Source organism: Pristiophorus japonicus, chromosome 21 (assembly GCF_044704955.1).
Source record: "Pristiophorus japonicus isolate sPriJap1 chromosome 21, sPriJap1.hap1, whole genome shotgun sequence".
NCBI classification, from domain to species: domain Eukaryota; kingdom Metazoa; phylum Chordata; class Chondrichthyes; family Pristiophoridae; genus Pristiophorus; species Pristiophorus japonicus.
This window is the reverse complement of record NC_091997.1, coordinates 10585696-10600023: the sequence shown is the minus strand read 5'-3', so window position 1 is coordinate 10600023 and position 14328 is coordinate 10585696. Positions and strand designations below refer to the sequence as shown.

At 43.1% G+C, this 14328-nt stretch overlaps 1 protein-coding gene across 1 annotated transcript in view; it reads left to right on the top strand.

The window, feature by feature from the left end:
- dusp3a (dual specificity phosphatase 3a) overlaps positions 1-11362 on the top strand; it is a 34865-nt gene extending 23503 nt beyond the window's left edge. The window contains exon 3 of the mRNA XM_070864390.1: positions 1253-11362. Coding sequence (XP_070720491.1) covers positions 1253-1458 — 206 coding nt within the window. The 3' untranslated portion in view covers positions 1459-11362. The remainder of the gene's footprint in view (positions 1-1252) is intronic.
- Positions 11363-14328: the final 2966 nt, after the last annotated feature.

Below are 14328 nucleotides of genomic sequence, written 5' to 3'. Positions count from 1 at the left end.
CCGTTAATGGAAAATATTAATAGGTTTCCTGCAAGAAACATCCTCGGCTGAATGTCTTGAACCATCTGCTGCCAACTTGTAAAAAGATCCTGCTGATTTCATTAAATTCCTTCCTGTGCCTTCAAGGAATTTTAGTTCAGTGGATAGTATAGTACCATCTTGCGTTCTTCAGCTGTTCTTTGATTCAGAGTACACTAACATCCAACAGAGCACTACCCCGCACTAATGAACATTATTGGCATTCTGAAATATTCGAATGATTCAAGCTATCCTCCCAAGCCCAGCAGAAAATTCCTAAAATTTTTGATACATATCCACCAAGTATCTATATGTTCTATTGTACTTTTTGTTAAACTTAATGGGTTGGATTTTCCTGTGCTGTCTGCCTCTGTTTTCTCCCCGGAGGGGTGGCAGTGGCGGTGGTGAGCTCTTCTGGGCAGGCGGCCAGATTCCAGTGCCCCGCCGGGGTTTCTGGGGCCGGTTTCGGTGGGGCCCGGAGCATTACCGTCCGGAAGAGGCCAGCTGGTGTGCAACGCCCTTGGTTGTGACACCGGCTCGATTTTTGACTCCTGCCTGACCCGTAGCGCTCCGTAGCGCGCCTTGGTGGGACCGCCTGTGGAAGCTGGCATTCCGAGCTGTCGCGGCTGCAGTGAGCTAAGTAACGCCGACCTCAGATGAGTGTGATTGTTTTTTTTTTCTTTCATTTTTTTTTTTTTTTTTGCGATTTATGTTGTGGCGGCGTGGGCTATGTATTGGGAATATTTTTGGTGTTTGTTTTCCAGGTTTTTTATTTCTCCCCCGACACCTCTCGGAGCGCTCCCAGGCCGGCTCTTTAGCTCAGGAGTTTCCCATGCTCAGCCGGCCTAGCGCCCGAAGAGAGGTGTAAACCGCCTCCCTTGCCGCTCCGCCCCACACTCAGGGCCCAGCTGCTCAATTTTGCTGACTGAGGCACAAACTTTTCCCGGGCGGTATCAGTATTAATGCCCCAAAATCCTACAAGCTGAAAATCCAGCCCAAAGCTTTTAACACAACAAGAATAAGAAAAAAATAATCTACAAAACTGAAAACTCTTTTAAATACAGTCGCAGATGAAGAATAATGCAAGACAATCAAAAAGTTGGAAAAACTGGTTAACCGTGCAACAGTTCAATTTTAGTTGGCTATCCAGGAGAATAATTGAGACAAGAAGTTGTCTGTTGGATTTCATTTGAAGAACATTTGAGACTAATTGCACTCTGTTCTGTTACCCCAGGACGAGTGTTTGTGCATTGCCGAGAAGGATACAGCCGATCACCGACCCTTGTGATCGCTTACCTCATGCTTCGCCACAAGATGGATGTCAAGACCGCTCTCTTAACTGTCCGCCAGAAAAGAGAGATCGGGCCGAATGATGGGTTCCTGCGACAACTCTGTCAGTTAAATGAGAAACTGGTTAAGGAGGGTAAACTTAAGTCTTAAATAACCATTTGGAAGTAGCCAGTGCCTGGTGTGAATTTACAGATGCCTGAGGTTTCATTGTACCAAATGTTGCGTGTTGACGTTAGGGCTAGGACAAAGCTTCATTGTTTCAATTCTTTCTTCAGTGGGATTGGCTTTGTTTGAGGGACATTTAAAAAAAAAAGAAAGGCAAGGTTTCAGCAGCCCAGTTATTTTAGTATGGATTTGAACGACTCCAAATTTCGTAAGACCGTTCAAATCTGATTGACGCACCTTGAGAACTTTATTGTTTTGGATTGTGACCAACAGAAAGTATCAATCCAAGTGAAGGAAATGGACCAGTAGAAATCGTGTACAGCAATGTTTTAATGCTCAGCTTCTGCAGCTAGCACATTTACTTGGCTTGACAGTAACAGCGAAGGCTACTAATTGAGTACAGTAAACCCCTGTACATTATACATGGAGGCTTAGCAACTTGGCACTCTTGACAAGTTAGCACATTTTGGGAATAAATATCAACCCCTCCATTTAGTTAGCATCAGAATTGCAAGTGTTCCCCAGTCTTTCCCTGATTTAGGGCTAGATCTACTCCCTGTATGAATGGATGGAAAATTAGTCCATTATATATTTCTAGCAGAGAACCAATAGATGGTTACATTTGCCCATTAGCTCATCTAAGGAAATAAAAACTCTACATGATTAACATTTTGTCCAAGTCTGTAGGATGTTTTCTCCCAACTTATATGAATCCTAAAATGTATCTCAATAGCTTTCCTGTACAGAAAAAAACTCTTTGTTGTGGTCAGTAAAACACAGACAGTTCATTCTTTTGGTCATTGCGTCTCGATGAGAGGTTTGAACTCCTTGGGCTGAAAATGATTGACCCCCACGCCATTGTGATGACCTCGCTAACCAGAGAGCATTTGTTACAACCCAGATCTTGAGACATTTTATTTGGTGCTCTGTCCGCCACCCAGTCCCCATTTTGACACTTTGTGAGGTATGGGGCGTGAATTTGTGGTCAGAATGCCTCCGAACCGCAAGTACGAACCCACCTGATGGTTCCGGAGGTTCGAACACTTGCGCTCCTGGGCCTCTGCACGTACTCATGCGTAAAGGCCTGCATATCCCAGGGGCGCACGCGGTTTGCAAGCGCCCCTTGAATCACGTGGGCCGGGCCAACCAATCAAAAAGGGGGATCCCCATTATGCTTACGTAGATTCCATTTACGTATGCAATCCCTATAAGCATGAATAGGAATCACCTAAAAAACACAATTGCACACCAGTTAAATAAAAATAAAACATTACATGTTCAAAATTTATTAAAATACTATTTAATTAAACATTTGAAACAAAAATTTAATTTTTGGAAAAAAAATGAAGCATTTTAAAGGATCTAACAATAACCTAAATTAATTTTAAAGGTTTTTATATTTTTAAATAATTAAAAAATATATTTGAATATTTATTTAAACTCTTACGCTGGTAAAAGAAGGCCCTACATCTGCTTTTACCAGGCGTAAGAATTCCACAGGCATTTGCTGGGCAGTAATTGGGCAAATAGCCCAACTCTCCGCCAGCAAATGTCCATCACCCAGGAACGCGGTGGAGCTGACGAGCTGAAACTTGACAGATCGCGCATGCGCTGCGCACACGGAAACCCGGAACGTGTGGGGCATTTACAGCTGCGTACGCGGTCATAGACCCCGGAAAATCCGGGCCATAGTACTTTAAAAGCCGAAGTCAGCAAATTTACTGGTGAATCTGGCCTTTTTAATTATAGTAAAGTTCACGACATTAAGAGAACTTAGCTCAAAGTGCGTCTTTATCAATTTTGGAAAGTTTTGTTTTTAGCAGAGAAAATTGTAAAATGGAGGCAGGGAGGGCGGAGGACATTTGAAGGACCTCCTGAGAAAAGTTGAAAAGTAGCTTTGGTCCTTGCCCTAATGAACTAATTTTGAGTTTGCAATATGTTGTAATTGTTCTTGTGTCTGGAAAGTGTGTGTTATTAGGACTGTAGCAATAAGATGTTTTTCATATTGTCAATTGTTCAAGTACTATATGATATAAGCTGTGTTTTTAGCCACTGGTGGGCCGTACAGAGATCATCTAAGCCTTGCATGACCTAAACTTCTTTGTTATTTCCAGCTTTGCAGGTGCTATCGAAATCTGTTTGCTGAAATGTTCAGTGTTTTTGGTCACTAGATATGTAAAGTCAAGAGTTTTCCTTTTATTGTTTAGATGTTAAAATGTGGTGTGCCTGATGGCTACATGGGTAAATGCACTGCATGGTGTAAGTGCTAAGCCACATAGAGCAGAAAGGGTTTCCAAGTTGGCTCCCAGGTTCCATCTCTAGTCTATGCTAAGTTAGCTGATATTAGCTGGGTACTGAAAAATGTCCTTGGTGTCCATGGACTAGGGAGGGGAGTATCAACAAGGGTCCCCACTCCCGGTTGCTATCCAGTGATTCGTGTTGGAAAATGTCCATGCGCAGATGTCGAGTGAGTATAGATTCAAACTCGGCTATGATACCCTCTATAGTTGAATAGACTGCTGATTGTCGTTGCCTATGCCCACACATGAAGAATAATTACTCGGGCGATATACCAGGGCCTGTGGAACTGGACCTCAGAGTGGCTGCCTTCAAGAGGGAAAGGGAGAACATTTTGGGTGGGTGGAGAAATGAGAGTTAAGATGTCAGTTTAAGTTGCTTCTAATTTTCATTTTACTTGGCTGTGAGGCTTAGATTTATATCAAATGTCATTACAGCACTCTTAATTCATAGGTGATGCTATTTTTACCTTTTATTGTGGGTGAAAATCAACACTGGCTTGGAGCTACTAAAAACGGAGCATAGTGCATAAATTACAAAGTGTGAGGGTGGTTGGGGATCTCTCTTTGTCTTGCAAAGATCTCACTTTGACAACACAGTTCAGTCATCAGCCAGTCAAAGTGAGAAGAATGACCTCTCTTATTTTTGGTAGAGAGTATATTGCCTTTAGATGTGCAGGAATCGTGGAAAAAATGAGATTGAAGTTAATCACATTTGATAATATAACTAAGGCTACAAGGGAGCGAAATTGATGGCCTTGCCACTGACTGCCGCCCACTGCCGCTGACATTCCTCCTCAAGTTGTGCCCAGTGCCACTTTCGATTTGGGCCGGAGTGGGCCGGAGAGGAGAACCGCCGGGAACTGCTCGCTGACGTCAGCGGACAGCCGAGTGGCATAAGTGGACTCCTGCCCGCCGAGATGCCATATTGATGCGGGTGGGAGTCGGTGCAAAATCGGGGGTGGACTGGAGGCTGGTCTGTCCCCAGTGGTGAGTATGAAGATCTGAAAAAAAGGTGCGTAAACATTTTATAATTTTTTTAAACGGGGACTTACCTGGATGGGATCCCCTGAAAGTCTTCCGATGGGTTTTTTTTAAAAATGCTTTTCCTTTTCAGGTCTTCAACCCTCCGTGAGCCCGACTCCATCCTCGGTGGCACTTGGGCGGCAAAGGTGCGGCGAGTTTGGGAGCTCCCGCTGGCTGCCGCCGTAAGTCCCTCTTTTGCCACTCACCGACCTTTGAAGGACCTTTTCGATGAAAACCCCACCCAACGTACTGTCGGGTACCTCGGCGGTCCCTTGGGTGGCATTTGGGCGGGCGGGGGCCTTCATCAATTTTGGCCCAAATGCTTTAGGGCTGGGCACCACATTTGACTTGCAGGCTGCCAACTTGTTCCCACATTGAGTTTAGATTTTTACATTTGTTACATGAAATGCTAGAGAAGATTTATAATGGGGATAATATAGTATTCAACATTTTTTTTTATTTGTTCATGGGATGTGGCCATCGCTGGCAAAGCCAGCATTTGTTGCCCATCCCTAGTTGCCCTTGGGAAGGTGGTGGTGAGCCACCATTTCAGAGGCTAGTTAAGAGTCCGCCACTCTTGGGTCTGGAGTCACATATAGGCCAGACGGCAGATTTCCTTCCCTAAAGGGACATTAATGAACCAGATGGGTTTTTACAACAATCCAGTAGTTTCGTGCTAGCTTAAATTCCAGATTTATTTAATTAACTGAATTTAAATTCCCCGTCTGCCATGGTGGAATTTGAACTCACGTCCTTGGATCATTAATCAAGGCCCCTGGATTACTAGTCCAGTAGGATTAGCACTATGCTACTGTTCGCATGTGCACATGAGGCGTTACTATAATTATATACAAAGAGTAAATACCTTCCACAACAGTGTAGATTCCAGTGTATTGGACCTTCATTGTGACTACTCTTAACACACTGGATTTACTGTTAGTGGAACCTCTGTTCTCCACCATAATGGAAGGAAACCCTCTCACCCTCTCTTGATGATTAAAGAAAATTGTTGAGGGTCCTCAAACTCTAGTCCTCCACATATGTTACATCAATACCTAGGGACAAGAATAAAGACAAGGACAATAAAAATAGCAAAGAAAAATAATATTTTATTTACCACTGGCAGATAATTGGAGTGTGGATCATGAAGTTTTCACTGTAGCTAGTTTTATATTTTAAAAGTAGTGCTAGTGTTTTTTTATGTTTGACATTAAATGATGTTTTATTTTTCAGGGGTAACATTTGTGCAGTAAGATACCTGGGGGCCGAAATTCAGGTACGCCAGAAAGCTGGTACACCACGGCTTTTCACCTGGTTTTACTGCTGGGATTCCTGAGATGGCCTTCCAATTGATTTTCAGGACTTTGACATTTTTTCAAAGTCCGACCACAAGTTGGTCATAATGGGAGGTCGACGGGGGAGGATGAGAGGGGGTCTCATAGAAACGTATAAGATTCTGACGGGAATGGACAGGTTAGATGCGGGAAGAATGTTCCCGATGTTGGGCAAGTCCAGAACCAGGGGACATAGTCTTAGGATAAGAGGTAGGCCATTTAGAACTGAGATGAGGAGAAGCTTCTTCACTCAGAGAGTTGTTAACCTGTGGAATTCCCTGCCGCAGTGATGCCAGTTCACTGGATATATTCAAGAGGGAGTTAGATATGGCTCTTACGGTTAAGGGGATCAAGGGAGAAAGCAGGAAAGGGGTACTGAAGAATGATCAGCCATGATCTTATTGAGTGGCGGTGCAGGCTCAAAGGGCCGAATGCCCTACTCCTGCACCTATTTTCTATGTTTCTATGTTTCTATGACAGAAAGGCAGGCTGAGTGGCTGAATATGGGTCAGACCGGGACTCCGCCACTGTCACTCAGTGGTGGTGCGGTGGTGATGTCACAGCGCTCTCTCCCCCTCCGTTAAAGGGGAGAGAATCAGTCATTTTAAATTTTCGGCCATTGGGGCCACCAGGGAGGGTTTCGGCCGGGCCAGCGGCCTGGCACACAAGAGGGAGTGCCAGGCTGCCCGTTGGCTGCCCGGCTGAACCCATGGGCACTATCTTGCCGGCCAATCGGGAAGTCGGCCAGTAAAAATAAATACATGGCAGCCGTGGCAGTGGGCTCTCCCCTTGAAGGGCCGCCGTGCTGCCAGGCCGCACACACTCCGGATAAGGTGCACCGACAGAAAAAGCTGTCAGCGGCACCGCGCGGCGGGGCATCGATTTTATGAGGTGAATTTCGGCTGGTGCATTTTTCAGGTGAGGGAGAGCGGCGGTGTGCGTTCTGATGACCCGTTTGCGGCGGTCATCAGCATCGGGGCAGAATCGGGTCCAGGCTGAAAAATCCCCGACCTGCATTTGGGTCAGGGCGGCCAGTTGACCACAAAGCGGCAGCTAGGGGATTCCGCCACATGGCTGCCGCAAACAAGCAGTAACGGGTCTTTCTGAGACCCTGAATTTCAGCCCCCTGATGTGTGTATTTGATTTTTAAAAAAGACTTATTTAAGGTTGGATTTTTATTTTATTGACTTGAAAACTGAGATAGGAGAAGGACCTGAGATGCATGTGCCTGTAGGTTTTTCAATGTTGTTATGACTTTCCAGTTTCTTTTTTGAGAACTGATATTAAATAGAAACAGATGCAGGTAGTGCCATGATAAGGTTGATTTCTACCAAATTCCAGTGCTCCCTAACATTCAAACTTGCCAGTCCATGAGTTTTTCTCCGAACAGCAAGGCATTTCAATCTGATTGCCAGGGAGCATGAATCCACATCTCAAACATGGTGAATACTAATTTAGTAATGTCATTTGGAGAATCTGTGATAGACAGTGTTTGGAAGAACATTGTCACGCTGTTGCAGCAGAAGGGATTGCTCACCTGAGACTGGGGTTAGACAAGTTGTCCGGGTAGTGTGAGAAGAGCAGAGTTTTGCACCCATGTTGTACTTGATCCGTTATTACTTGCTGCAACTTGTGGTTGTCACGGTTGTGTTTCTTTCGGGAAAGGTTATGCAGACTGACAATAAGGGCGTTGCTGTTTTACATTTGGCAGACATTATAATTTAGGCTGTTATGGCCTACTGCAGCCCATATTTATAGCCAGTAAATCAATATAGTGTACAAGGCATGTATTTCATCACCACTATGACATTAAGCAAATGGCAATTCAGTGGCTGGCTCAATATGAAATTTAATTAGGAGAATTGCTAAGTTATAAAATCGGATTACCAAATACAGTTGGAAACAATACTTCAGCTACAGTCCAGAGATAGCACTTCTGTGTGCTCCAAATGTAATTTTAAGTTTAAAATGATTGATTTTATATTAAACAAATGTACAATATACATATATTTCTATTGCAATCCTCTGAATGTGTACCCTTTGTATATTTTACATTTTCCTTATTTTACAAACTATTTTCTGTAATACACACTATATAAACTGCTTTTTGTTGTAGAAAAACAGGCCTTGAAATCATGTTCTGCAAATATTAGTGTGTGAATGTTTAAAATGTTTATATGACTCCTTTATCTGCTATTTTAATGGAGGCACTAGCCTGATTATTTTAAATAGGTTCACACTTCCCTAAAATAGGAGACAAAAAGAATTCCATGCAAATATTCCTATCCAACTATTCATGCAGTGTCATGTCAAAGATTTTATTCTCACCATCGTGAAATAGAAATGAGAGCACGAACCTCAATTGCAAAGCAGAACCCTCACATAGGTCAGATTGATGTGTACATTTGAAAGGTCCACATCCAGTTGTGCAGAAGGTCAGAAATTGGACTATTCTGACTGAGGCATTCAAAAATATTTTACTTTACAAAATCTTTTCAAAAGTATCAACAAGTGGCTAGGATTTCGGCTTCACAATCCAGGTTGTTTTCTTGGAGCTCCCTCATAATATGGAGGAATCTCAAGTTATTCATATTTAAACTTCACTGGATTTGGAGAGAGTCATGAATTATTATTAGTGTACTTGGATGCTCACAGATTGGGAATGAGGGGAAAACCAGGGACCTATATGGCAGTAGTACACAGACTGAGACTTTGCATCCAATTCACAGAACAATAGAGATTTACGGCACAGAAGGAGGCCATGGTGTCTGTGCCGGCTGAAAAAGAGCTATCCAGCCTAATCCCACTTTCCAGTTCTTGGTCCGTAGCCCTGTAGGCTATGGCATTTCAAGTGCATATCCAAGTGCTTTTAAAATGATGAGGGTTTTGGCCTCCAACACCTTGTCAGGCAGAGTGCAATTGTTGATTTTTAAAAAACGTAGTGCTGTTTAATGCATATCAAGCCTGGGTAGACTTTGTTGACCTCTTTCTGTGTATGTGCGCATCCAGTTTACACAGTCTCAGACAACAGGAAACAGCTGGACTTGTTACTAAAACAGTACTTATTTCCCTTGGTTGGTAACTGTACTACCCATTGTGCTGCAAAGCCATATAGACCAGAAAGGTCCCAGGTTTGATTGCTGGTCTGTGCTGAGTTAACGTATCTCAGCCAAGGTGGCAATGGGATTCTATAGTTGACCTTAGCATGCCTGGGCCAGGGAGGAGCAAAAAACAAATCAGCTAAGGTTTCTTCTCTTGATCAGTATCCAGTGACAGTTATTTAAGAGTGCATACCGTGTGGCCATCAGGCGAGGATGGATTGAGTTTGGTTGTGATGGCCCCACAGTCAAATAGCTTGCTGATACTCACTGTGGCCAATTGAACAAGGCACCAGCGGCTACCCATAAAACAGTACTCCAAGATGAGTCATCATTTCCAGGAGACGAGAACAAATGCTGAACTGAGCATTGTGGCATGTATAAGAAACTTGTTGGTATGAGCTGTTAAGATGCAGAAGAGTACTGAGCATCAGACAGGTTTTTCCTTGGCTTAGCGGGTGTCACCTAAATTAATTGAGCAGCGCAGATCAATATAGTGTTTGATTACCTTGCCATGGTAATCTTACAGCAGTCTTTAAAGCATTCCTCACGGCGGTAGATTAATGCTCCAATATACCAACAACTCATACTGCTGTCGTTGGGGAACTATGGGGAAGGCAGTAGCACTAGCATGTGGGAGAGTGAAGAGGAACAGGTGAACAGGAGGCACCGTCGGACAGGAAATACTAAGATCTGGGCATAACAAAGAACTAAATTGGGAAGTTTCAAATGGCTATTGATTTTAGTGATTTCTTAACTAATTAGTTGCCACAAAGATCCTGATTTTATTTATCAAACACTGGAAGTTTCTTGTATAGTTCTTGATTGTCACAGTCCTACAACATGGCACACAGATTATCCAGAAATGTAATGATGTATGATGTATTTGAATATGTATGTGAAAATGTTTTACATTTTAGTTACATTGAAAAAGGTTAGTTGACTCTTAACCAACAGAGAGAAACAATTTGTCTTCCCTTGCTGATGTTTGTTAATACTGTAACTGTAAACTGACAAATATACTAAAACCATATTCCCTCAGCTAACAAAAAGGAGAAAGTATTTTTTATTCTGAATGAATGAAACAAAACCAAATCCATCTGGGGTCCCTAAATCTCTGGCTACAAGGATAATCGACCATGTAGGATTGATTTATTTAGTGATGAAAGCGGTTTGATGAGAATATGACTGTTGCGTGTTTTTCTATAGTTGTCTGTTAACCGTTGACTATTTATGGGTGGCTCTTAACTCTTACAATGCCAGTCACAGTTTGAGCTGTGGTGACTATAACAGGGTCTAGTTTGTTCAGCAGGGTAAGGGGGGACAGCATTCAAATGCCAATACGCACCACTGAAGTAAAGAGGTGATGGAATAGTTGGCTGGGGGTACAAATTTCTGTGACATTACTAATAAAATTTAAAACAGAATATAGTTTTAATAATGAAAATTGAAGGTCGTACACAAAAATGTACACTGGAGGCATTAATGTGCTTGCGCATTTCTGATGTTTGATAACACAGATCATAAAGTACCAATGAATCAGACCATTCAAATTCATATTAATATTTGTCAGTTTACAATTCAAACCCTCTTTGCCTAGTTTGTGTACATCGGTGGTCGCCTTGAAAATATTAACTGTGTGCACTTTGTATTAGAAATGATAATCTTCCAATATACTGTAATTAAGGACGCATATCAGACCCTTTTACTGCTCACGAGCAATTCAACCACTAATTGAAATCATGAACATAATACTGAAAGGGATGGTCTAATTATGGTCAGGTTCTGTTTTCCGATGCTAGAAAAGTCAGCCAAAATGATTGCAACGAATCTTCATGGCAGGAAATTCCTGTCACTGTAGTTTTATCAGCAAGAAGAAGCTGCTCTCTAATTTGACAACAGAAAAACAATGATTCTGTGTGTAATATGAATGACATTGCACAGCGTGAAAAGAATTGAGTATATCCTTAGACTAAATGTAATTACCTTTTACTTTACTTTGAATTTCCCTCTTTCTCATCATAAAAAAAAGAGAATGTCTCTGCCACCTATGAAGCCGGAAAGGCTTCCTAGTAATGATTCTTATTGGTGAATATGTTGTGTATGCCACTTGTATTAAATTCAGACAAAAATAGTTTGCAATTTGCTCTAGACTATTTGTTAATCCTGTAGTTTTATTCAATGGGATGTATATTTTTGGGAAGAGAAATGTTAACTCTGGCACTAACATTCCATTTATCCTTTGTTAAATTTCTATCTGGAATCCTGAACCAAAATTGTAGCTGATCTTACAGCTCCACCTGATTTGAGTTGGGCTAATTTCCTGATTACAGCAGTGTTTGGTTTACTGTGGAATATTTTTAACAGCAGTTAAAGTAATTAAGTGGAAATGGTACAGGATATTACACTGGTACAAGACAATTGATGGGATTATTCGCAAGCATGAAACACTCATAAACGAGTACTGAAAGTGATAGGGCATAAGTGAAATGCTCAGTTATTGCCGAGATAATCTGCTACAGAGGAATTACCAATGAAAGTGGTTGACTTGCAAGACAGAAGTTTTTCCAGGTCAGATTGATATCTTTGAAACTGTTGCAGTGATTGCTTTTGTGAATGTTACATTGGATTTCATGTCTGGCAGCTCAACTGTCCTCCCCTCCTAAATTAAACTGGCTTACATGAAGGAATTCTTGGCTAGAGGGTTAAATGCTCCTTGTAACTCCATCATCATCATTATCACCATCAACATGGGCAGAAATGTTGGGCTCTTGCATCAGTGCCAAAGAAACTGAGATTACATCCATTGCTAAAGAGAGGGTGGACATCAGAAATATGACAAGCCACCACCTAAAATGAGTACAAAACCAAAATACTGCGGATGCTGGAATCTGAAATAAAAACAGAAAATGCTCGAAACAGAGTTAATGTTGCGAATCGATGACCCTTCGACAGAACTGCGTTTACCTGTTATGTGGGCTCATTAAGAATACTAGTGAATGCGCAAGAGACATCATGCATAGAATTTCAACTGTGTTAGGACACTTCAAAGAAATGAGACGCCATTTGGATATCCAAAATGATATCGGCTGAGGTTGAGGATTCATCAAGGTTTCATCATCCCGGTCATTGTTTATGGCGGGCACAGGCATTTAAATGAAACTCCGCTATTGATTTGTTCTTATCCTTACTCTGTGCTGACAACAAAGTGACGATGATAACAATTCTGTATAGGAATGATGCTCCTTGACAGAATTGAGATAAGGATGGGTTTGGAGCGTGGGGGGGTAGTTAAATTGTAAAAAATCAGAATCCCAACCTGAACCCACCCACTTCTGGCTTTAATGGAGGCAGGGCGGGGCAGGCGGCCAATCATCTGCCAGGAGGCGGGACATCAATTAAAATATTTTAATGAGGTTGGAAGCCTCTTTTTTAATCTCCATTTTGTGTTTAATTGTTGCTGGTAGGTTATTACACACCTCGTAAAAACCCGGCAGTTACACCAAGGCAAGAACGGCAGCATCCAGGAGGTAAGTGCTTTATACCTACCTCCTGGATCCAGGGTCCCTGCCTAGCCCACCTCCTGTGATTGGAGAACCCCTCAGGAGGCCTCCGATCTCCTTCCCTGAGCCCCCCCCCCCCCCCCCACCAATGCTCCTGAGGCCGGCTCCAATCTTTCTCCCACCCCTTGCCCCCTGCCCTCCCCATCAGCATGAAGCCAGCCACGACCCTCCGGCGGCCAGCCTTGGCCTTGATCTTCCTACCCTTCCCCCCGCCCCACGATCCTCCGCAGGTCCCAACCTTCCTTCTCCACCCACCCTCTACGATCCTCCTCCCATCCCCCTCCCCACTCCCAACTCCCCCCCCCCCCCCCCCACCGCCCACCGCTGATGAGGGGGGAACAGAGGCTTCAGTTGCAAATCAGGTCGTGCCGTTAAAGTCGGCGGGGTCTACGGGAAACCCGTTCTCCTGGGTTTCCCGCCCACATCGGAGACCCTCCGCCCCCAACACGCCTTTCCCATGAAAATCCAGCCCACGGTATCTGCAATACTTAGGCCACATTCAGCATATGGCCAGAGATAAGATGCACTGGCATCAGTGGTACCATTAATACCTATAAATTCAATGCTTTCAGACGTGAAGACAGCTGAGACTGCAGATTGTAAAGCAGAGAGATGTCTCAATAATAGCTTAGGCCAGAACTAGTGACAATGATGATGATGATGATGATGACAGTGGTGATAGGAGTTGAATTCTGTAAGAGCATGTGGGAGAATTTCTTTCCAAGTTGCTGCCTTGCAGCCTCAAGTCGACTTCAGCCGATCAGTTCGACTAATGAGAAATAGAACTGAAGGGTATAGTTGTTTGGTAAAATGTCTCAGTTGACCTTTTACCGTGTCGGCACACCAACAACAACTGGGCAGCGATGCAATAACGGCGGCACCAATTGCTCCCGCAGCAACAAAGTTTTCATTTTAATAAAAAGGAACAATAAAAATGTCAAACTATTTGGGCAACAGCAAATAAACTCTCTGCTGCAGAACCAATCTATCTCCGCAACATCTCGGGCAGCTGTCCACAATGGACACAGCTCCGCCCCTTTAAAAATACTGAAACATTCCAGGTTTTATTCTCAGTTGGGGAAGCAGCTTATTGTGGAGATAAGCAGAAGTTTGAATGCTGACATCAAATCTGTGGAGCTGTGCTTTTGACATTTGAATGGTAAAACGTATGAGCAAGCCCCATCTCGCAGGTGGCTTCATTACTTCTCTTTCTCCCCTCCCCCAGATCAGAACCATTTAAAAAAAAAGTTTGTTACAATTGTCTTGGATACAGTGCATCTTGTTTAGTACATGGTGTAGTTTTATTGCCATTATTCTGTGTACATGCATAGATGTATGATTTTTCCAAACTTAGCCATCTTCCGCAGCACCTTAATTTACATTGATGGGTGGAGAAGAAGTCCTGTCTTTCACCTCTTAACGGAGATGTCCTTCTGAGCTGCAGTAAGGAGGACATCTAAGAATTTGCCTTAGTTGGTGTTTAAAGAAGCCTTAGAGAGAAGTTCCAGGAACCAGTGTGTGCTGACTCTGGTCTAGA